Here is a 24,804-nt window from a genome sequence, read left to right as displayed (position 1 = left end):
TGTAGCTTTCACATTAAGTCACCACATGACTTCAAACACTCCCCAAGTTCTCAGCGTTCGGAGCCACACCTCGGTAGCAGCATATTCCAGTTTCTGCAGAGTTTTAGAATTTGCAAGACAACATATAAATATTATAACGCAGGAGTATCAGATGTTCAGTGGAGTGAAAGAAAATGTTTCCCTAGCATTCATAAGAGTTGTTAATGTACATGACCAAGCATGTTTTGTTCTCTGCTGTTCAGATAAACACCAGCACATCAGAAAAAGAAGGCGGCAGCTATCTGCACTGACATCTCCCTCTGTCCAACAAGCATGAACACATTTCAACATATTTTATCAGCAGGCAACATGTTTTTCTTTTTTTTTTTTTTTTGGAAGAGTCCACTAGCTGTGGTTTGTCAGCTGCCTTTTTAACGGCGCTCTGTTTGTTACAATGCACGTTGTAGTGCACGCAGTACAGGTTTATATATTTTTCATTTCACTTTATTTCAGATTTTTTTTTAGTATCCTATTTCTGAATGCACAGTAGCAGCACTTGAGAAGAGATGCAGCCCCATGGCAAACTAACTAAACCAGCAGTTTTAGGTCTAACCGGAGCCTCTGGGTATTTCCAGTGTGGTAATTTTCCTTCTCTCACAACATAAACTTTATCTTCTTATAGGAGATCTGTAGAAAAATGTTACATGCTGCTTTGTAACCTTTGTTTACTTTAATGGAAATGGTTTTCCAATATCCTATCAGATAGTGGAAAAAGGCTGTGGGGGCTCTGTGACATTTCCAAGAAGCCCTGAATGGATCAAGGCCAAATCTGGAGCATGGATCACAGGAGGTGTCATCTCCACTGTCATTGTCATTGATTGTCACTGTCAGAGCTGTTTGCTACACCCGCGGGAAATGAACACGGCCATTTTGGACAGTGTCTGTTTAATTGTTACAGGCTTTTGTGTCATGTCCTGTAAGAACCTGTCTCTAAAAGAAATTAAAGTGAATCACCAGAGGTATAGGATGTGTCACCTTTCCAGATTCCACCCATAAAAGCCATGAAATATCCAGAAGAACTTTCACTTTCACTGCTCTGTGGTTTTACGTGGGGCAACATTTGTTTCAGCAGTAAAGTGGAGCACTGTTTGTCAGAGAGAAGCACTTGGCATACGTGCCAAAATAAAAAGGAGAGCTTCATCATTCTTGACTAAAAAGTGTTTTAAGTAGCTCAAAGCACTGACAGGCAGGTCACAGAAGTCAAGAGCTGTCATTTGATCACTGTTCCCAAAGCATGTAGCCCTTTTCACCGTACACCCACTGAGTGTGAGCACAGTAGATGTGGAAAAGTCCAGCGCACACAGTTGCATTTGATGTATCAGAGTGGGCGCTACAGTTTTTGTGTTTAGTTTTTGTTTTGGTTTTTTTGCCCACATTTTGAAGAGTCAGCTTTGTCTGAAATAAAGGTTTGTGCATGTTGGAATGGTCACATGGTCTGTCTGTCTCTGTCTTTTTAACGTTTTGAAATGGATCCAAGTTGTTGTTACTTCTGATCTGTCTATATAATCTTTTGCAGGACATAGTATTATGTACGAGTACTAGCTCTATATCAGTTACATATACATATATCAGTGTTCAGTGGACCACAGTTCACCCACTTTAATCTCAGCCAGTATTATACTTCATGGTATGAAGTTACCTCAGTTTCACTGTTGACAGCAGAATCACTGCATCATGTTAATGATGACTTGTCTTGGCTTGTCTCTTCCTGTTGGTTTTCCCAGACTGAGAGACACAGCCCTTTGCTGGGTGTGCGTTCTCGTCCCTCTCTGGATGGCGGGAAGATGAGGGCGTCTGTGAGGATGACCCGATACCTGGAGTCTTGGGGAGCGGCGAAACCCTTCGCCAACCTCCACCACAGAGACAGCATGACCACGGACAACGGCATGATCAACACCACTGTGAGTGTACGCAATGCAGCAGTGCTCTTAGTTTAGTCACACATGCACAGTATCAGTAGATTGAAAGTGTGACTCCTGTTTCAGGACGTCCCGATGGGGCAGTACCACTTCCAGAGACGAGAAAGGTGAGGTTAACAGTCGTAAAACAATCACGAGATTTCATTGGAGAACATTTTTCATTCTTTGTGCACGGTTAAACGTGTCCCCTGCAGGTCCAAATCTCAGAGGAGAAGGTTCGAGGAGGAACTCAACGAACGAATGATTCGCACCATTGACGGCATCAACTCACAGAAGTAAGAGTCGTTTCTGCTGCACATCCTTTTCCTGTATCGCTTTTCTCAGTCGCAGCTCACTCTCTGTCACCAGAACTACCGAGTCAGCATCTAAAACTCTGAGGAAGCACCTTCAGGGGTTCACTGATTATGTTAGTGTAGGTATTACCAGAACCCTCTTACTTAATCTGATAAAAATGTAAGTCAGTCAAAGAAGGTAATGTGGTTCAGAGTGTGTGTTTAGAGAGAGAGAAGAGCATGTGAAACAAAACCCGTTTGTTTCATCTTGTTTTATAGACATTGCGATTCCATCAACTGCTTAGCAACAAAACCAGTCCCTAAACTACAGTTACATATTTCCTGTGTTGTCTTTGGTATTTTATTGTGAAAGAGGAGGTGCCCAGTATTTTCAGTGTACTCCTCCCCAGAACAGTTACAATGGGCATTTCACCATCTACTTTATTATTTATGGAACAGGAAAAAGCTCTTTGGGGTTTTTTTTACTGAAAAAACAAGTGTTTTCTTTTCATAAAATCACAGCTATTTTAAAATCGTAACCGTAATCGTAAGTAATAAAGAATAAAAATGTTAATGTTAATGTTCATATTCAGTTCTTACTTGTATTTGGTTATTTGGGTAATTGTAATTGGTCCATTGCAGAGCCCTGAAGATTTACAGAGGTGTTGTCAGATACCCTGTAACAAAACCCAGAGCCTGTTCCCTCTGTACTGTCTGAATCTGTCTGTTTCCACTCGTGTCTCCAGACAGTGGCTGAAGTCTGAGGACATCCAGAGGATCTCATTGTTCTTTCACAATAAAGCTCTGGAGAAAGAGGTAGGCGAATGCATACAAAACACCAGCCAGCATTGTTCACTGGGGGAGCAAATCGATTGAATTGTATAGGTATCAGTGAAACACAAGTCATTAAGGGCCTGTGCAACCATATATAGAACACAGGAACATTTACAGATTTTTTTTTTGCATGTCATACTTTATGTAAAACTCATAGAAGTCTGGAATATTTTTATACTGTGCTGGCTCAGTGTTAATGTTGACTTTGCCTTGTCCTGTTTTGCTGCTCCTGCCTTATAATGCTGTACCCAATTTTTATTTTATTTTTTTGCCTTATCTTCTCTCAACAGTACAGATCCACAACATTACCAGCCTTCAAGTACTATGTCACCTGCGCCTGCCTCATATTCTGCTGTATATTCATTGTGCAGGTCCTCGTCTTGCCCAAGTAAGTCTGTAGTCCTTCACAGGATTTACACAGCACACTCCCCCGTAGCATCAGCAAACTCCAGCTGTGGCAGCAGGTTGATGTGAAAAAGCCATTTGACGCCAGCTGTCTCATCAACGAGACCACGCTGAAATGAAAGAGGCAAGGGAGCAAGAGGCAGAATGCTAAAAAGCAGATTGAGATGAAAGGGCACCATGTCTGCGAGTGATTATAGATCAGGTGAAGCAAAGTGTGGCGTCTTTAATGGCGAGGAGAGAAATTCACGGTCATGCTAATTTACTGCCTCTGGGAGCCAAAGGTGTAATTCAGCATCTGAGAGGCCATTGATTTTCTAATTCACCTCTCTCTCACTCTCTTTATCTTTGCTCCTTTTGTCGCAGCATCGCTCTGCACAATTAGACGTGACATCATCTGTTTTATGGCAGGGATCCTTAAATCAGATGCGTCGTGTTCCTCCTCAGAAAAACTGATACGTGAACATAACTTCATTTTGGCACACATGCTACTGTACAATCCTCTGTTATGCTAACTCACTGTAAATGGATTGCAGGTCTGAGGTAGAATACATTAGGACCTTGATTACATTTATTGTCCTGAATGGCACTGCGGAGGGCCGAGAGGTGCCAAGACAGATTAGAGTAATGTGTGTATGTGTGTGTGTGTGTGTGTCTGTCTGTGTGTTGCAGAACTGCTGTGCTGGGGATCTCCTTCGGTCTGGCATTCCTGTTGCTGGCTTTGATCCTGCTCCTTTGCTTTGGTGGTCACATTCTGGTGGGTTTGCATGGATTTATCGGTGAATACACACATGCACGCTCACACACACGCACACACACACACACTATTGCATGCGCACATCCACACCAAATCTGTGTTTGAGACAAACATATGGAAAGTAAACTAAGAAAGTAGAACTGTGCAAAGCTCACACACATAGCACTTATTTGCCAGGAAGGTTATTAAATGTGTCCAATAGATTTGACACCATAGTGGCAAGTATAACTTTTTCTCTTGTGTAGTTAAGGCAAGTTTGTGTATATAACACCAGTCAGACACAGGGTGATGCATAGAAATACATTAAAATTTCTTCTTAAAAAGACATTAAGAAGACATTTGCATTTACTGTAAAAGAAAAAAATCAGAAAAGCAAAAGCCAAGTAATAAACAGCTGAAGATTAAGAAGAGGTTACTTATTTAATTTACTGCAAACATTAATGTTTTAAGCCCTGATTTAAACAAGCTGGTAGTTTTAGCAGACCTCACATACACAGGAAGCTTGTTCTACAGGAAAGGAGCATAGAAACCAAAATCTGCTTCACCTTGTTTGGTTTTGATTCTGGGAACACAGAGTAAACCTGTCTCAGATGACCTGAGAGGTCTGGATGGTTTGTGACGTACAAGTAAATCAGAGATGTATTTAAGGCTGAGACCATTTAGTCCTTTACAGACAAGTAACAGAATTTTAAAATCTGTCCTTTGACACGCAGAAAGCCTGTGCAGTGATTTAAGGACCGGCGTAATGTGCCCCACTGTCTTGGTGTTAGTGAGGACTCTGGCAGCAGCTGTCTGCCTGTGACCTGCTACATACAGTAATCTAGCCTGCTGAAAATAAACACATGAACAAGTTTTTCTGTATTTGGTTTATATAGAAATTCTTAAATTCTACATTTTTAATGTGGTAGTAGGCTGATTTTCAAATTGTCTTTATGTGGCTGTTGAAATTTAGGTCCATTTCCATAACTACACCATGATTTCAGGCTTGATTTGTAGATTTTAGAGTCATGGAGTCAAGGTGAGCATTGACTTTTAATCTTTCATCTTTGGAGCCAAAAAACTCTTTAAACAACAATGAAATAAATTGTTCTGTATTTGAGAAATAGAGGGTGGATTTCTGAGGGGCTAAGCTGCAGCCGTTACATGTAAGGTTAATATGGGCTGATCTGCCTTTTCATTGTCCTGACAATAGTTCATCCATCCAGGCGCTGTTGCTGTTTAAGTGGAGGGATGGATGTTACAGCTACTTGTCACTAGTGTTTTATGACAATCAATAAGCGATTTCACCCTCAGGAACCAATTTTCCTCCTCCTTCCCTCTCAAGAGGGTGGTATCACCTCGTAAGTGGGTCACCTTTAATTAATTGGGGGTTATCAGTAACCTTGGGTCTGTCCTGACCCAGATATCAGCTGCATACTCTGCCTCAATATGAACAGAGAGAGAGAGAAAGATCATGTTTGAGGGGTTTGTACTAACCATCAGTTTAGCACTCAGTATTTTCGAAGCTGCTGTGGTCACTGGTAAAAGAGCATACATCTGATCTGATTAATGAGACGCTGTGTCATTTTACGTGTGTGTGCTTTCGCTCCTTGTGCCTGGTTGGGTTTATGCAAGTCATCATTACTGACGCATATTATAGTTAAAGGACGCACTGTTCATCTGTGAAAGAGTGCATTACACAGTTGTTGTGATCAAACCCTTTTCTGGGAAAATGTGTTTTCAAGTCAGATGAGCTTAGTTGTTGGTAGGAGAGAGTACCACCTGACAACAAAATAAAAAATAAAAAAAAACTTCTTTCTTGAGGTCTATCAAGAAAGAAGTAAAACTCATCTGTTGCTGCTCAGTGAGAATCAGAGGGAAATATTTGCATTTCATGTCCTTTTTTCATATAGAGAGGGGTTAGAGTTAGTGTCAGTGTCACAAAACCAAAGATTCATTCCAAGTGTGAGGTCCCTCCTCGAGCTCATATCAAAGTGGACATACTGTCCTAAATGATGAGAGAGAAGAGGTAACTGTCACACTGCACTTGAAAATAATTTTATATAGGAACAGGAAAAGGCACAATATCCAGGATAACATGCTAACAAACAAAGAAGGTGTTTTAAGCTGAAACTCGATAACGTAAAAATAAAAAAGTTAGATACTAAACACAGCTTAATGTCACTTTTCTGGTTGATTGTCAGTGAGGCTCCTCCAGAGTTCGGCATGTATGTCACTGATGAGTCTTGGTCCTTTACTGATTTACTGAAATACAGTAAGATGGACTGAACCGCACATTGGGTCTCTCCACTGCTTTTCCCTCTTTCATCATCTTTAAATCTTTCCCTCTGTTTCTTCACATCCTCAGCAGGGAAGGAAGGGGTCCTTCTGCTCCCTTACCTGGTTCCCCACCTCCTCCCGCATCATCGTCACTAATAATCCCTGGCTGCGATTGGTCCTCACCATGACGACCACTGCTCTCATACTGGTGATGGCTGTCTTCAATATGGTGAGAAGTTAAAATGCCGTGGTTGTGGTTCATGTGCGGTCAGGAGGAGCTTGATGTGGAACGGTCTGGGTCACTGCAGGTCATGATTAAATAGAATTCATTACTTCATTTAATTTGAGCAGGTTGTGTATACAGTTGACGCCAGCAGGTGGAGAGGAGCCCAATTCAACCACCTTATAACACTGCAGTAAGTTTTATTAAGTTACATACTTAGAGTATGTAGCTGCTACAGATTATTGGTCAGTGTCGCAGACAGAGCAGTGGTTTGTTATTAGTAGATACTGCCCATACATGTTTTTTATAAAGTATGTATGGAAGTAAGTGTGTAAAATGTCACATTAACAACATGAGGTAAGTCTAAGCTTATTGTATGATTTTAACACAAAGCCCATATACACTATGTTTATATAATGCATTGACAGAATTACGAGCCTTAATAATGCATTATATTGCTTTATAACAAGGCATTAAAAGTGTGATGGTCATACTTTTCTGAGGTTGTGTGTTTCGTTCATTTGTAATTGCTGTACCAATTTAGCATGAAACATCATAGTCTTATGATCATCACGGAGCTTAATGGGCGCCGCTAAGAAAATCATTTGGTGCTTGTTAGTTATTCTGTTACAATAGTCCAGCAGCAGCATTTGTGACATTTTGGTGATGAATGAAACCTATTGCTGTCCAGGGCGTCCTGTGGTGCTAGTTTAGGCACATACCACATTACCACATCATCCACGGTTCAGTTCCTGGCAAGGGCCCTCGTTGCATGTCATACCTCTCTCTCTCTCTCTCTCTCTCTCTCTCTCTCTCTCTCTCTCTCTCTCTCTCTCTCTCTGCCTTGTTTCCTGTCTCTCTGTAGATTAACTACCAAATAAAGGCAGATTGCCAAAAAGATAAACCTATTGTCCTCCATCTTTTCTGTTTTTTTTGTTAGTTCTTTGTGGAGGATCCTGGAGGATCTGTGGAGGACGTCCTGACAACTACTCCGCCTGAGGTCCTGTTAACTACTCCTCTTGTGAATCAAAGTAATGGCAGCCTGTTGGACTACCAGGAAGAAAACACGGGAGAAAACAAATTTTACCTGCCGGTAAGTACAAGAGTGAGAGGTCAACAACACGGGCAAGGAAGACGGTGAAAATGTAAATATCAAATCACTGAACACCAGTATCCGAGAACCACTTAAATGACATGACATTTATCTAAAACTTCAGATTTTGAAATTCATGCTTAAACTAATTTAGCTTTCCATATAACATAATGATGTTTATTGTAGTCATCAGTGGCTCCAGGTTGTCAGACATACAGGGGATTTCCTAAAGCTCAAGGCTTTCATTCAATGCCCTGTTTATGCTTATTAAGCATGTTCGACGCCTGCTCACACACACACACTATAGACATGACTACCATGTTTGTTTCATCCTTTCTGTTACATAAACAAAATGTGTTTGTTGTATAAGGATGTTGACATATTCTGCTGTCAGTATGCAAACTCTAGTCCTGTTCTTTCTCGGAAACTATATGTTGGATGACTCACCACAGTTAGAGCAGCACGTTTACTGGAAACACGTTACAGCAAACAAATAAAAATTTCCCATCTTTTTTTCTTTGCTTGTTACATACACGTTAGGGTTTTCTGTGGCTGAGGTCACATCATACATCACTTCTCTAGAAAACTTTTTTTTTTTTTTTTTCGTTCCGTCTGTTCCCAGTACTTCATCTACTGCTGTATTCTGGGCCTGGTGTCATGCTCCGTGTTCCTGAGAATCAACTATGAGCTGAAGATGGTGGTGATGCTCGTTGCCGTGGTGATCTACAACATCATCATCCTTCAGACACATGCCTCTCTGCTGGATGAATTTAGCAAAGCTCTATACCCCTCAAAAGAAGTGGACAGGTATCTGCAAAAGTGAACACACACACACACACACACACACACACACACACGCACACACTATCTCTCTGCCTCATACACAGTCTCCTCTTCCTAATCCAAGCAATAAAGAATGAATGAGTCCCACTTAAGGTCAGTGCTATCTGTTTGAAACCCTCTGCTCCCTCTGACCCTGCAGCTTGCTCGCATCAGTCGAGCAGAGCCTGTTAAAATGACTAATGGGACTGGACCCCAGTCTTCAGGGAAAGACCACTGCTGAGGCAGCAATATCCCATATGACTGTCGATCAAGTGGAACCCCGGGAGAGGAGGAGGATGATGAGTGGCAGAATGAGATACAGCAGTTTGTGTTGATGGAGCTGAAGTCATTTTTCACATTTGACTGACAGCTAGAGTTTCACCGCTGAAAAATTCCATTATGCAAAAAAAAAAAAAAAAAAGTTTTCAGAGCATCGAGAGAGAGAGTATTGAAAATACATTTTTCTCACCCTAATGTTTCTCTTTTTGTTTCTTATTCTCACCTTGGCTTTGTTAGCATGGAGAGGATATTGCTGTTGCCAAAGCACTGAAACATATAAATATTTATGCAGGGCCAAATAAAAAGGAAATAGACAAGGACTGTCTAATAAATCAACTTTGTTTTTTGACAAGCACTGATTTACAGTTCATCGAGTCATCAGTTCATCCATTTAGAGTAAAGTGACACACGCCAAACTTTAATAGTGCAGAATTTAGAAAAATAAATGATTTTTCTAAATTTTTTTCCAACATTTCTTGTAATGTTAATGGTTAATTTTCTTTACACTTACATCAATAAAGAGACACAGACAACCATAAAAAGATCTAAGGACCATAGCAGTGATTTTATTCAGTTAATTTAAATACTGAACAGGGTTTGTTCATAAACTCTGTCACAACCTGCTTCAAAAGTAAGATGTAGACCACACACAGCCTGTAAATAATGCTCAATGTTTTCTAATGTTTTCTGTAAACTACATAAATACAATAGGGTGTGTCTGTCAGCAGGTCAGGGTATATGCAGTGTCTGTGTGAGTGAGTGGTGAGGAGTGTGGTGAATGAGTGTGAAACAGAGTATAAACACACCGACAGTATCAGTTGCCAGGGGAAGAGAGCGAGAGGGTTTTGCAGGTCTGATCTAGCCTCCTGAGCCAAGCCTGGTCAGGTGTGTTGCATCTCCGGCAACGTCTCTGCTCCACCCATCAGTTTCCTGGAACAAAGGGAAAAACTCAGCCAACAAGGAGAGACCGTGCCGACACTGAGGCCCGTCATAATCCTAATGAACATTGTGTCTGCTTTAATGTTTATTCAGATTTACATAACTGTCACAGAGTAGTGATGCTCGACCTTTAAAAACTGCACCACACAACCAACATAAAGGAAAGCAGATGTGATGTTAGCCTGAGGAGTCTAATCTGACTTTCATGGTGTATTACAAGGAACTGAAACAAATTATTAATCACATTAGTAATGTACTAATGTAGTTTGTAGTAATGGGATATAACCTGCAAAATAGTTTGCTTGATGAAAGAACAGGACTTGTTTTTGACTTTTTCTTACTGTCAACAAATCCCATAGAAAGTCTAAAACCAACAATGTGTTTGTCTGTCTCTTCCCTATCTGTGGCACTCAGCGCCATGCTTCATTATTCCTGCTGAAATGGTCATCAGAAACATATATATATATAGCTGCTAATTTATATAAACAGCTGCTAATTTTTAGCAAATGTGACTCAAACAGGAGGAAGTGGTGCATTAGTCTGGGATTGTTCTCTTTTCAGCACCAAGATGGTTTATCTCAGGCTGACTGATATTGAATACTTTTGGATGACAATGGGGCTTTATGGCACAGAGGAATAAGATAGATCAGGCTCTGGATACTCAGACAATACTTGTTTGAGGAATCAGTTCATTGTTGGTTTTGTTTTTTTCATGGTATTTGTCGGTTATACAGTATCCACCAGATGATCAGTACTGTATTAACTGTATTTTCTCTCTCTCTTACAGACCAGGAGTCCTGAAGGATCTAAAGACAATGGGCTCTGTGTCGCTTTTCATCTTCTTCATCACGCTGCTGGTGTTGGCTAGGCAGGTCAGTAGTCTTCTTTACCAGCAACTAGACATCACTATATAAAAGTGATATATATACTGTAGTTATAGCCCATATTTTCCAGCCTATAGAGCCTATAGTTTAGACATTAATCTGGGTTAGTCACTACAGTTATACTTATCTTATGAAGCCTTTCACTGCACTGCACTGTTGCAGAATCTTGTTTTACTAAAAATCTCTTCCTGAGGAGGAGAGTCTTTTTTTTTTTTTTTTTTTTTTTTTTTGAAGAGACTTGAAATCATTAGATTTGAAATTATCTTCACTCCTTTCTAGAATGAAATTTGGAAGCAAATGCACCTGCCTTCAAGGATTTGGCTCAATATGCTAGAAAATCTAAATATTTGTTCAGCCAGCCTGGCCCACTGCCTCCATCTCCCCTGTGTCCACCATCCTCACTTCCTATGAGAGCTACACTCAGCTGACACAGATTTGGTGTGCCTGGTTTATCTTTTTTCAGGGTACCATTCATCATCTCTGACCCCAAAACAGATGTTCTGGACAGAAATACTCCCCCCAGTGTCTCTGTACCCAAAACAGGGGGCTCCCCTGAGAGCCACAGTTGGTCCAAGCAGCTCCATGTGTTGTTCTCATTCTGGGTCACTGTCACCAGACGGGAGGGGAACAGCTTTGCTGCGCAAACCTCTTTGTTACTGTCTTATCTTAGTCCGGGCTGTTCGCGTATCAAGTTCGTTCAGGGGTAATTGGGTTCATCCTTCCGGATGGTGTTTGGGTATAAATTAGTGCAGTAAAATGCTTCATCAGTAATCATCAAAATAATTCTGGAAACAGGTCAAAAGGTGTTCTGAGTGGCTTAACCCAAGGCTCTTTGACACAGAGGAGTGTAAATCGGTTCCGGCTATTAAGGCGTAAGGGCTAACGGCGTCCATTTTTACATGCTTTTAGCCTGCTGTTAGCAAATTTGCCTTGCAAAACATTGGTCGTCAGCCTTAATGAGTCCATTCCCAGCCGTTTAGTCAGAGGGAGGAGGGAGCAGGTTATGAGAACGGAGGCATCTGTAATTCATCCCTCAAGAACAGATGCGCGATGGAGCAAAGCTCATTTACAAGCTTGTTAGCAGGTTTCTAAACGGCATCTGGAATGAGCTCTGTTTCTTCTGGCCTAGTTTCTAGACTCCTGGAGGTACTGGAGTTCACAAGTGAAGCAAAGCTGCTCAAACTGTACGTACACCTATGTGTACATAAACAAATGGTTCGGACTACAATTCTTCTCTAAGGCTGGAAGCTAGTCTATATTTCTATGTCAGCTTCAGGCAATCAGCTCCACAGCACAAGATCTCAGCACAGAGCTGCATAGGCCTTTGCTGCTGGACTCGTCTAAATTGGTACCATACTTTAATCCCAAGGGGAAAATATTCAGCGCACTCATACATCATCCAGACTGCAACCCACACACATGAAATATATGTCACAGGAGACTGAAAACTCTAGCCCCCCCACACACACACACACACTGTGGGGGCCGGCCCACAGGTAGCCCGGAGCTCCCAGATATATATGAGCATAATGATGGTGTGTTCAGGGCACCCTGTGCACTGCACACACACACACACACACACACTCCTGGGATGTTTTGACCCCGATAGATGAGTCTTGCTGACATATTTAGATGTGTTCAGAACTCCCTCAAGCATGAATAACCAAAACATAAAAAAGAAGCGTTGGCTATCTTTTATGCAAAACAGTTCTATCTTCTTACTGTTTCCTTGAGCAACGATAGTGGAGCTTCTCACATTGTTTCAGTGTCATCTCAGTGGGACATTAATTTTCTATGAATAACAAGCATGCCTTTTAGTTTCAGTTGGTTAGGTTTTCCTAGAAAAACCTACATTTGTTGGCAGTGATCAGAAGAGAGAACAGGCAGCCTGTTTCTAAGAAACACTCTCAAATCTTGGACAAATTTCTATAGCTGGAAGACATCAAAAAGGCTGCTGCAGATGCATTTGTGGTTTCTATGATCAGCCTCCCGTCCAAATCAAACACCAGGAGTCAGTCAGCGAAGAAGTTTCAGTTTCTTTTCTTGATTTTGGTGGCGGGTTTCTTCTGTGGCCTGCCTGTAGCTTTGGAGCAGAGTGCTCGGCGTGAATGACGCAGGTGTCTCTTTACTCTGTGTCCTCCTGTAACAGAATGAATATTACTGTAGGTTGGACTTCCTGTGGAGGGACAAGTTCAAGAGGGAGTGTGAGGAGATCGAAACCATGGAGAATCTCAACCGGGTTCTGCTGGAGAACGTCTTACCCGCTCATGTCGCTGAACACTTCCTGGGACGCAACTGGAAAAATGAGGTGAATTCCCCAGAAAAGATGACAGGTTTACTGTGTTTCTGATGAGTTGTGGTAATTAGCTTTCATGTATTATGTGTATCTTTATGACATCTCGGGAAATACACATTGGCTTTCTTGTAGATTGTCATTATTTGTATTGTAAATATGTAGCTGGGGCCAGTGGCTGGTTATCTTGGCTTAGCACAAAGACAGGAAATGGGAGTGAACAGCCAGTCTGGCTCTGTCCAAGGGTAACTAAATCTGTGTACCACCTCTAAAGCCCACCAATTAACACATCGTATCTTGTTAGTTTGATCCTAAGACTTTCAGAGTCTGACAGTGTGTTCCAGACGTCTGAGTGGTATCAACCTTTTCATCTACAAACGCTCTCTACAAGACACTGAATAAACATTTTTCCTAAAATATCAAACTGCACTTTTAAATATACAGGATTAAATCTACACTCTCTGTATGTGCTGTTAGCTTTTGTCAGCATATTCTTTTATTTTTTCAGCTGTCACACGTAGCATGCATCATTTTATTTTCCGTGATAATTTAATAAACACATACTGTTTTCCTTGTTCCATCCTTCATGCTCTGCTGCTGTTGCGTGCTGTCCCTGCATACATGCTATAACTGATGTGGCCTATTTGCCTAACATACTCTTCATTCCTATATTTCTCCTTAATCCTCTCCACAGCTGTAAATTTTTGGTTGCACTCTGTACCCTCATTTTCTCTGTTCTTACTTCCGTCTTTCCTGTGATGAATGCTATTATATTTCGCTGCTGCGGTGACCCAGTGTCCTCACAGAGATGATTAAAGCTTCATCTTATTTATTTAAAAGAGTCAGCGTCATTGTTCAGTGCGGATAGATTTCCTTTCTGCGGTAGAGACTCGGTGAAACCGCAGGCCATCCGTCGTCAGCTGTCCTTCACCGATGTTCGATCAGCACAACACATCCAGCTGTTATTTTCTTCTTGCTTGTTATCAGGACCTTTATCATCAGTCGTACGAGTCGGTGTGTGTGATGTTCGCCTCCATCCCAGACTTCAAAGAGTTTTATACAGAGTCTGATGTCAATAAGGAAGGACTGGAGTGCCTCCGTCTTCTCAACGAGATCATAGCAGACTTTGATGAGGTAAACTGCTCTCCTGTTGATAATCCTGGCTCTCTGACAATGTGAAAAAAAAAACATTTCCTTCTGCTTTTTTGAGAGGCAGTCACACTCGGTTGTTATGCTCCAAAGTGGTAGGAGAAGCAGAAAAATGTGCCAGTATTTGGCTGAAAGCTGGTGTGATTTCCTGCTCCTGTTTGTGTTGTGTTATGTTATGTTATGTTATGTTATGCTATGTTATGTTATGTTATGTTATGTTATGTTATGTTATGTTATGTGCTGTGTTCCTCATGTGTCCTCAGCTGCTGTCCAAGCCAAAGTTCAGCGGAGTGGAGAAGATAAAGACCATTGGTAGCACCTACATGGCTGCAACTGGACTCAACGTGACACCAGGGCCGGAGTGCGCACAGGCACGCTTTTACACACATGCACTCATTTTCACACGTGTGCACAACACAGACATGACGTGGGCCCCGCCGTGTCACACAGCGAGTGGACGTACATGGACAGCGGCACAGAGTGTAATGTCTTGAGGTCAAAGCTCCTACTGTCAGCTTTACTTTGTACTCATGGTTGATAATAGAGAACCAGGCAAAGAACAAGGCCTGTTTTCCACATGGTCACCAAAACAGGTTTGTGAGGCTGACATCATATTCAGTCTACTTGTCATTTTACGTTAATATTCACAAAACAGCACGAAGCTTAAGCATCAAAGTGTGTGTTGCCGTCCAAAATACATTTGGAAGCGTCGTGTGGGTTGCTCCTTAAAATGTGCCGCACACAACGTTCAGGCATCAGTGATTCATTACTACACTCATTTGAATACATCAGTGTAATCACCGGAAGCAAATGAGATCATCGCTCAGAAATGAGGCAGCACATTGTGTTGTGAAAACAAATCTGCTTGATTGGTAGGAAATCTGCTTAATTGACCGTTCACTAAGCCCCTCCTCTCCTTAGTTACTGTTGCTAGGCCTGTCAAGCCTTTCTGTTGCAGCACAACACATAACGCACCCTTCAGTGATAACACTGACACGGGGTCTGATTTCACAGAGAAGCAGGCTTCTCATCCCATAGGCAGCTGAAACGACAACTGTAACAGGGATATTTATCAGCTGTAGCTGGCTAGCTAATTGTAGCTTTAAAAAAAAAACATATCTGGGGTTAGATTTTTGCTTTATTGATCATATTTTAAAATAGTATGTTTCACTTTTATAAGAGAAACACAGCACAGAGCTGTTAACTTTAGCTGATATAGGAGGATGTTCCTTTCAGTCCAAGAGACGAGTATCGGCTCCACAGTGTTTATCTTCTGCAGGAAAGCCAAAGAGGAAAATTGATTAAAGAAGCGACAGGATACAAGTTTTAGTTTTAAGGACACAAGCAAAAACAATGATTCTGAGGCTGCTAATCATGGTGATCGTCATCATCCCAGGCTATTACTGCTAATTTGACAGTGATACATTGATGTCTCCACCTAGGTCAGATAGCACCCTCAATTAATTTTACTAACCCCTCTGCATTTCCCCCCTCAGGAACATGACAGACAGTACATGCACATAGGCACAATGGTGGAGTTTGCCTTTGCTCTCGTTGGGAAGCTGGACGTCATCAACAAACATTCCTTCAACGACTTCAGGCTCAGAATTGGTGAGAACACTGTTTTCCACAGCATAAAGTTCATTATTTTCCTCAAACAGAGATTAAAACTTCAACCATGTCATCTGTGATTTGGTTTTTATTTTTTACATTTTTTTTTTTTTACCAGGGATAAATCACGGCCCAGTGATTGCAGGCGTCATCGGGGCCCAGAAACCTCAGTATGACATCTGGGGAAACAGTGTAAACGTGGCCAGTAGGATGGAGACCACCGGGGTACTGGGCAAAATACAGGTGAGACGTCTTACAACATACATGTGCATGCCGGACAGTGCGTTAGCAAACTGGACTCATTTTTCTGTCCATGCAGGTAACAGAGGAGACGAGTCACATCTTATTAACATTAGGGTACATGTGTTCGTGTCGTGGGATCATCAACGTGAAGGGCAAAGGAGAGCTGAAGACCTACTTTGTTCACACGGAGATGACCCGGTCTCTATCACAGGGGACTGTGATGCCTTGAGCACGCCACGCCAACCGAACAGACTCGAGAACACAATCGCACACACACACTCACTCACAAACACACACACACACAAAGTGACCGTAGAAGTGATTTTGTCATGCTCTGTAAATTAAAAAAAAACCCATTACCAGAAGCCAGCAGCGCAATGGATAGACAACTGTCGAGAACCACTATTGTCCTTAGCGCCACAATGTAGAGCAGGTCCGAGGTGCACCGCCACGGTCCTTCAACGCTGCACTTTGGATGTTTTTCACATCTCAAGTGTAACAAGGACTTTGCTCTGAGGAGTCTCTTCACTGTCTAAAGGAGTGCCTGACTAAAGAGAGGTTTGCGAAATTAGTGCAGCTCTCAAGGACCGCAGTCACCCGTCTGTACAATAGTCGTGGTGTGGAGCTAATTACCCATGCCAGTGTTGCAGTGCTTCAGAGCCTTATACTTGAGCAAACTGAGCTGCCTGCCGAGCTGTGTTTTTTTTTTTTTATTTAACATATCTGCCTGGTTGGCACTGTGAGCTGGTTTTGTTCCATTTTATTCCAAATGGATGTTACAATAGTTTATTGTCATATAGAACAGTTGATGCCAACAAATTGCCAGTGTGATGGGTAGTTTGCCAAAACCTGTGAATTGTATTTAAAGCTTTAGAGCTGCGTCTGTGTCCCACTGAAGAGTAGGTGGACTCAGACGCAGGATTCGAGAGGAAAGTAGAGGTTTCTTTTTTTTTTTTTTTATAATCCACCTGGAACCAAACCAACAGCGACGTGTGTAAATGTTCACTGCCATCCTTTTGTTATTCATTAAACATTTGTATATAAACGACGACGTTCTCCGTCTTTGTTTAAGTGCTTCAAACACAAGTGCACCGTGAAAGACTTACACCGTGAATAAACATTCACAGGATGTTCTCACAATAGAGTCAAATGCTTGTACGATCATTAGTTTGAATGAAGAGAGACAAACAGGTTTTCTTTTGGCAGTTGTAGTATTTATTGTAACCATCAATCAGGCCAGAATGCATTAGTAATACTTGTCTCTATCTTTACAGTGGCTCTCTGACCAATGTTTACAGCATCTATAAGAGAATATTATAATTTTCTTTAAAGCAATAGTTCAACATTTTGAGAAATACATTTATTCACCCTGTGGTGGAGTTTTAGATGAGATGACTGAGCCTGCATCTTTACAGAAAGACTGGAAATACAGAAACAGCACAGACTGAGCAAACAACACAACATGTTCATTAATGAGATTTACAGGTGCTGGTTGGAGAGCGTGGTATAAGTCTTTGAACTATTCCTTTAAATATAAAACAATGCCTTACAAATACCGGCTGTCAATGTTAATACTTTGTTTGTATGAATAATTCAGAACGTAATCAGTTTGCTCATGGAACCAACAAAGTAAATAAGAACAGAACATGTGTATAATAATTCTTGTAAAATATACATAACATGACCAGAAATGAATCTTATGGTAAACACACAGAGTACTGTAGGACCTAACAGAAAGCTCTGATGACCAAATGCTACCTCGGATGACAGCATTTTTATTTTGCTCAGCAATTTTTCCTCTCTGGGCTTTTTGAAAATACCACCTTGCAAATTAGCTCCTAATCCTGTCAAACAAACACTGCTGTTGCAGCACCAAACAGACTGAAATACTGCACCCTCTCTAAGAATAAAAGCTCTGTTTCTGCCAGAGTACAAAGACAAAGGCAAATGAGAGATGTCTGTGCTCCAAAAAAAATCCTATTATGTAGGAGGTTGGTCTCAGTTGCGTGGGTTCAGGATTTATACACAGAAAGGATCCAGGAACCTGCAAATCAGAGAAGTTAGGGATGCACAAAGGAAAGGGTGGAGAAAAACAGAGGAGAGATTAAATATGAGGAACCTTTAGAGGCAAATATGAAGCTTCGTAACTTTTACAGTTTATGTAAATTTATCTTAGTTCCTCTTTCAGTTGGCCGTTTGAATCTTTTCCCTTTTTATTACTGTGTCTTTACAGAATTAGAAACAAGTGTTTTATAAAGAAAATAGCTGAAAAGTTTCAAAGGAACAGGTAGTTCAGTACCTGAGAGTGGCTTGGACAGCTGTTCCATTATTAATGTTCAGTGTCTCAAACAGTAAGTGGTGTCTCCATTAAGACGTCCTGTCAGTTTAAGAATTCACATTATTCCTGTCATCCAGGACATTTAGTTTCCTACAGCAACAGTTACACTGAAGGCAGAGGAGTGAACACTGAGTCTCTCATCTCTGATATCATTTGCAATATTCAGCTGCAATAACTGGAAGACTTTTTTATTTTTTTTATTTACAGACAGTCTGCACCACCTGAACCTTTAAATGATGTTCACACTGATGGAGTGATTTCAGCCTCAAACCAGAAAATGTCGCAGTCTCTACATTTTCTCATTTATCCTTTAAGGTCTTTTGACAGACACTGTGTCACTTAACATAACTATTTGAAATTGTTTACCACTTCATAATACAGACATATATCATAATTAAATGTCATCTGATTGAATGATGGTTTAAATGTTTGATTTTTTTGGACCCACCAAGTAAAATCTACACACTACAACACGTTTATTATTCAAAGCTTTCACAGCGAGAACTCGGATCTCATGCTGAGATACCTCAGGCTTTCAGATGGGGACCACTGATCCATATCCTTCTGCCACATTCCAGATGATCCCATTTTTCATGAAAAATTCTGCTTTTATACAAGCCACTCGTGCGTACTGCCGGCCTGTTTCATAGGGGATGGGAACGGGACGACGGCCGTACTCTGAAGAGGACAGCACCGGCACAGCTCTGGACTTCTCCTGGGAGAGAGAGGGACAACGAGGCAGAGAGATACTGAGTAAACCTTAAAGCTTTGCTAGTTGTGTTTTTTTTTTGTTTTGTTTTGTTTTTTTTGTCGCACTCTTTCTGTGTAATGCTACTGATACAACCTATTCTCACAAATGAAGGAAACGGGTGTAATAAATAAAGGTCATGAAGATGCTTGTGCTTTGGCAGAACTGAGATAAGAAGATGACTGTTTTGTCTCTTCATTACCAACAGATGATAACAGGATGCAACATGGGCAGAAAGTGATGCTGTAGTGATGCTGTAGTGGGAAAAACTGACGTACATGTGCTGCTAGATATTAACCCTGGTCAGTGGTGTATCTCTGAGCTTTATCAACAGATCTTTGAACACCGAGAGCCTCTGACTTCAGAACAGATAGTGCCTGTTATGTAACATGTTCGCAAACTTTAATGGAAACAGGAACAAAAAAAATCTGCTGCCATCAACCCCTGAATATTTTATACAATAAATAGATTTTAATTCATATTTAAATGTGAATACCGGAACACAAACGTCCTAGTTCAGCAGGAGCTGACAGCAAACCACTCACCTCACTGTAATTACAAACTCAGCAGTGTGTGTGTGTGTGTGTGTGTGTGTGTAGCTGCTTTGTTCACCACCCACTCTGCTTTCAGTGACCCAGAAACTCACTGTGAGCTGCTTTTCTTGACATGTATAATTACTCTATGGAGATGAATCGCTTCAAGAGGAAACAAATGTCATAAAACTCCTCAGTCATCACGGTCATGGTTACCCAAGGAGCGTTGAATGGTTGAATGCTCCTGGTTGTTGTAACCACAGTCATTAGAGTCACTGCAGGTACCCGAGGTCAGGTGTCTGTGAGGAAGGCTCAGACTTACAGTATATATCAGTGAAATTAAACAGCCATTGAACCAACACATGGCTCAACACAGGAGGAGCCAACTCCTCAGGTCAGGATTCAGCTGTTTACCTACATCTGAAGGATAAGGGACACTCCCTCAATGACAGCAACGTGTATATATTACATTAGATACAATGGACAGGTGGTTATCTACGTTCAAGTAAAGAAACTATCTCTCAGCAGAGGAGGAGGAGGTCTAAGAAGACACTTATCCCCCACCTACAATGCTGTCCCCTCATCCCTTCCCAGGATGAAAGTGGTCATGTGACCAAAAAAAAGATATGTTAACAGACTTTTAAATATGGGACATTTTTAAAAAGCATTATTTTCAGTATCATCAAAGAGCTTCTGCGGTGATGATGGTGAATTATTAACTGAGCACTGGTCTGTGGCCTGTGTGTGCCAAGTGTGCAAGAGGTCAGTGCTCTAACACAGTGTCCACTCACATCATAACTGGACAAGAACAAAGGAGCTGGAACGTATTAATTTAACTATTTATCTCATTTGTTTTACACAGCATCTTCTTTTAAAACAACTGGGCAGGGTTAACTTGTGCCTGTGCTCATGTTCCCTTTACATGTAATATAACCTAATGTCTGAATTTGAAACAATAATCCTGACTCCATTAAATATGTATGTTTCATGTCTGTGTCCATGAATTCCAATGTGTACGACTTCAACAATGATCAACAATAATTAAGTTTGGTCACTTCACCAAGTAAGAGACAAGAGGATCAGCTCTAAAATCATCTAAAATAAGAAAAAGTCAGAAGCACCTGCATGTATGTGATGTATTTGTCTTGAGATACATTCAGATCTTCATCTAAGTTACAACTACGGTCAAACACAATCTGTTTTAACAAACAACACACAAATGATTGCATTGTTCTTGTCCATATTGAATACACCATTCAATCATTCACGGCGTAGGCTGGAATAAGTATGTGAACCCTTCGGCTAATGACATCAACGAAAGCTAATTGGAGTCAGGAGTTTGCAAACCTGGAGCCTAATCAATGTAATCAGATTGGATGTGTGGGTTGGAGCTGCTTTGACTCGTTCTGAGTTTGTTATTCACGAGAAGCATCTGCTGATGTGAATCATTCCTCGTTAAAAAAAGATCTCAGGAGACCTTCGATCAAGAATTGTCGATTTGCACGAAGCTGGAAAGAGTTCCAGAGTCATCTCAAAGAGGTTAGATATTCATCAGGCCACAGTCAGATCAACTGTCTGTAAAAGGAGATGATTTAGCTCTGTGGCTACGCTCCCTTGAACTGGACGCCCAGCTAAGATGACTCCAAACACCCACCACAAAAGAAGAGAGGAGTAACAACTAAAGACCTAAAGGTAAATATCGCTCTTCATGATTCTACCATACACAAATCATGAAGCATGAGGCCTATGGAAAGACTCCATGAAAGAAGCAAAGAACATCACTGCATGTTTGAAGTTTGCCAAAGAGCAAAGAAGAAAATTGTTTTGTGGGTTGTTAAAAGAGCGATGTACACCAACACGGTGGAGGGAGCATCATGATTAAGGGCTGCTTTGCTGCCTCTGGGCCTGGACAGCTCGCCATCATCGAGGGGAAAATGAATTCCCAAGCTGATCTGGGTATCGGACAGGATAATGTCAGAGCGGCTGTCTGCCAGCTGAAGCTCAGCAGAAGTTGGGTGATGCAGCAGGAAAACGACCCCTAAACACTGAAGCAAATCTTCTACAGAATGAATTCAAATAAAGAAAATCCACTTCTTGGACTGGCCCGGTCAGAGCCCAGGGTTTAACCCAACAGAGATGCAGTGGAATGGGTCAGATGGGTCAGATCTCCAGCTGCTGGAAGCAAATGTTTGAGGTTATTGGTGCCAAAGGAGGTTTGACCAGTTATTAAATCCAAGGGTTCATTTATTCGTTCCACCAGCACTGTGTTTAATGTTTAATGGGTGTGGTCCATTACAGCATGAAAGATCATACATGTTACTTCTTTATTAGCTATCTGAACATTGTGCTTGTCTGTACCTGTTAGATGACATTAGATTCTTTGACCAATTAATGCAGAAAACCACGTCATTAAAAGGGTTTACATACTTTTTCTTGCCATTATATGTCTGCAGCTGTGTCTGGTGTGCACTGAGTAACTGTGTGTGTATTTTATTTATCATTGTGGGATCATGTTATCACTTCATTACTTGAGAGCTGATAACAGATGAAATGATTAGTCGATTTGCCTGCCCAGTTTGAATTGGTAATGTGGACATGAAATTCATCAGATAAATTAAATTAGAGTGATGTTACCCCAGCACAAACGATTTTTTGTTTATCCATAATAGAGTTTGTTTTAGAAGATACATTACAGTGATGATGGAATAAAATAAATCATGGCCCATGACTGCTCAATACACAAAGAAGCAGAGTCCCTCAGTGTAACTCTAGTGTCTGGTACAATGTCTTGCTGAGTCATGTTTAAATTAACTCAACTCACCACTGAGCTTATCAGCAAGCCAGTATAGTTTGAATGAGATTCTTCAGAGCTAAAATAATCAGTAAAAGTGTGGTTACTACCTCCTTGTTTATGTCTAGTCCTCTTCCTTTATAGTGTTTTCTGTCATCCCGGCGCAGCTTCATATCATAACCCTCACCCTGGTGGTAGACCTGGTCATACATGGAGACTTCTGAAACCTACCAGAGGGGAGACAAACAGGTCTGTAATTAAGTCATATCAGTTTTCTGAAGTCTATTCCCTAATAGACCTTTTATGTGTCTTAACTCTGATGCACGTGGAAAAAAAAGTTGTTAATAAGTTATAATATTCTCCAGTAAACTTTATATTCTAGGGACATATTTGATTCTAAATACATTTCAGGAACTGACTTCCTTTCACAAATGTGGCAGTTAGCCTTAGGTTAACTGATATCCCTGATTTCCTTTGTAAGGAGCACACGTCTCCAAATATTATTAGCTATGTGGAGACTATGTTAGCAGTGGAAATCCCTTCTGGACATGTTTTCTGTTGTGATATTGTCACAGCATCGTCATAAATACATATATTTTCAGTTAAGACGCGTTAGCTAGTTAGCTAACTACATTAGCAGCGAGATGACCTTTGAGTCTTTGTTGAAGTAGGACAATTCTTTCGGTTCCTTTCGTCGTGGTGGGACGTAACTGAAGGCAGACAAGGTAGAAAGTGGTTTGGTCTGTGCCTGGAGTGATACGTCCATTTCCCCCTAATAATGATCCGATAAACGTTATAAAAGCTCAGAAATGTGAATCTCCAGCTGGACGAAGGGGAGCAGTGGCGTCAGTGGTTGCTAGGATACCGACCCCTCTCCACCTGCTGTCCGACATGCTGCCTTCACTTGCTTCCAGTTTGCCCTGTACGTCTGAGCTTCTGAGTGCTAAACGTGGGCTCACAGGGAGATATGCGCCACTTAATGTTAATGTATGTTTTATAGTGGCTGGTGCAACATTTATTAATCAGTGTGACACACTTCAGATGTATATTGTTGCCAAACTATCAGCTGTGAGAAGCACATTCAACACCCCTTGAATATTTTTTTTATTATTATTTTTTTTTGTATCATCACATTTCAGCTGATTTAGCTGAAAGTCACACTTTACTATATGACCTGGTGGGATATCACTGCTAATGCACCCTTTTTGTGGAGGCGCAGAGCTATTTCTGGTGCAGGAAAATAGCAAGGAGGAAAGCCACAGGGGGGGATTATTAAGTTAACTGTTGCTATTGCATCACTTTCACCATCAATTACTGACAAAGCTTCCATTTTTTCCCCACTTGACAACTTGGTGGAGAGCAATATGATGATTCCTATATTACAATTTGTATATAAACTGGTTTGAGTGTTGGTTTATTGTGCCATAACCCTGATGAGTGACTACATTCACACATATTCCAAACCTAGTTTTCATGTCAGCTGACAGACCCATCAAATGGTCTGTCACAGTTGAATTACTGCAAGGAGACTGTTGAGAGTCAACAGCAGACTATCAAAATAAAGCAAGAGTACATTCTTGCCCAGCTGTAACCAGTGTCTCCTTCTTATACCTTCAAGCCCGTTTGAAGGTCTCTCACTGCATCTACTGTGTAAAAGTCTGTCAGCAGAGTAAATTTATAACATTGGACAGACTATGCCTCGAGCACTGTGTGGAATATGTCATTCAGTTCTGGCTGACAACAAAGTCCAGTTGCAGAGGCTTCAGATAAAGTATAAATAATCTCCCATCCCCTCAGCAGTATGTAAAGATACAGATGGTGCACCTCCAGTTGATGCTGGCAAATTGAATCCAAAGGGGAAAACTGCTAGAAAACATGTTTTTTTGCCAGGATTCAGAGGAGTAGATTAGAGTAGCCTGTAAGCTACACCTGAATGGTTCAAACCAATGCTTTAATTTTTAAATAACATATTTAAAAACAACAGAGAATAGAATTGGGTGTATTTGTTTTTTTTTTTTTTGATAGAAGGGAGTGATGTGACTACAAATGAAAATGCAAATTGTTGTCATTTTATTTTGTGGCATACAAAGTAGGGATGTAGAGGCTGTGTATGTACGTGGATCCCTCTATCACCCTCTCTCAAACACATACACAGACACACAGACACTAAAATCCATCACAGTACAGAGTTTGTGTGTCTTGTGAAGTGATAATGGCCCTCAGTGACACACCTTATCTTTCCGTTTGTGTGTGTGTGTCTGTCAGTCCCACCTGCTGTTATTGTTCTCTCCTTCCACGTAATTACGACAGAGCAGCAGGGGGTGGCCAATAAGAGGACACCACTCACTGCGCTGTGAGCTGGCCCAGACCACCACA

General features: G+C 41.2%; 2 protein-coding genes across 4 annotated transcripts in view; one reads left to right on the top strand and one right to left on the bottom strand.

The window, feature by feature from the left end:
- The window catches only part of adcy2b (adenylate cyclase 2b (brain)), a 40,947-nt gene extending 24,587 nt beyond the window's left edge, over positions 1-16,360 (top strand). The window contains exons 10-25 of one of the 3 annotated variants that reach the window (XM_041053865.1): positions 1,764-1,940; positions 2,025-2,065; positions 2,153-2,233; positions 2,977-3,046; positions 3,355-3,452; positions 4,139-4,223; positions 6,574-6,711; positions 7,646-7,798; positions 8,421-8,605; positions 10,626-10,710; positions 12,872-13,030; positions 14,003-14,149; positions 14,428-14,535; positions 15,661-15,775; positions 15,894-16,018; positions 16,095-16,360. In XM_041053865.1, the coding sequence (XP_040909799.1) occupies positions 1,764-1,940; positions 2,025-2,065; positions 2,153-2,233; positions 2,977-3,046; positions 3,355-3,452; positions 4,139-4,223; positions 6,574-6,711; positions 7,646-7,798; positions 8,421-8,605; positions 10,626-10,710; positions 12,872-13,030; positions 14,003-14,149; positions 14,428-14,535; positions 15,661-15,775; positions 15,894-16,018; positions 16,095-16,247 (1,920 nt within the window). In that variant the 3' untranslated portion in view covers positions 16,248-16,360. Of the gene's footprint in view, positions 1-1,763; positions 1,941-2,024; positions 2,066-2,152; positions 2,234-2,976; positions 3,047-3,354; positions 3,453-4,138; positions 4,224-6,570; positions 6,712-7,645; positions 7,799-8,420; positions 8,606-10,625; positions 10,711-12,871; positions 13,031-14,002; positions 14,150-14,427; positions 14,536-15,660; positions 15,776-15,893; positions 16,019-16,094 lie in introns of all 3 variants that reach the window. The other 2 variants (XM_041053864.1, XM_041053866.1) reach the window with 2 other exon arrangements.
- Positions 16,361-18,891: 2,531 nt separating this feature from the next.
- c13h5orf49 (chromosome 13 C5orf49 homolog) lies at positions 18,892-23,194 on the bottom strand. The gene is made up of 3 exons (XM_041053880.1): positions 23,078-23,194; positions 22,539-22,655; positions 18,892-19,071 (listed from the first exon to the last, which is right to left on the bottom strand). The coding sequence occupies exons 1-3, from the start codon at positions 23,192-23,194 to the stop codon at positions 18,892-18,894; spliced, it is 414 nt and encodes a 137-aa protein (XP_040909814.1).
- Between the last annotated feature and the right edge of the window lie 1,610 nt (positions 23,195-24,804).

Source organism: Toxotes jaculatrix, chromosome 13 (genome assembly GCF_017976425.1).
Source record: "Toxotes jaculatrix isolate fToxJac2 chromosome 13, fToxJac2.pri, whole genome shotgun sequence".
NCBI lineage: Eukaryota > Metazoa > Chordata > Actinopteri > Toxotidae > Toxotes > Toxotes jaculatrix.
This window is presented reverse-complemented; position numbering and strand designations above follow the sequence as displayed.

What these genes read in the sequence shown, in the direction of transcription:
- c13h5orf49 (XM_041053880.1), bottom strand. Translation starts at nt 23,194, where the DNA reads ATGGACGTATCACTCCAGGCACAGACCAAACCACTTTCTACCTTGTCT. An exon ending in ACTTCAACAAAGACTCAAAG is followed by an intron (nt 22,656 to 23,077) that starts GTCATCTCGCTG and finishes CCCCTCTGGTAG; the next exon opens with GTTTCAGAAGTCTCCATGTA. An exon ending in GACTAGACATAAACAAGGAG is followed by an intron (nt 19,072 to 22,538) that starts GTAGTAACCACA and finishes TCTCTCTCCCAG; the next exon opens with GAGAAGTCCAGAGCTGTGCC.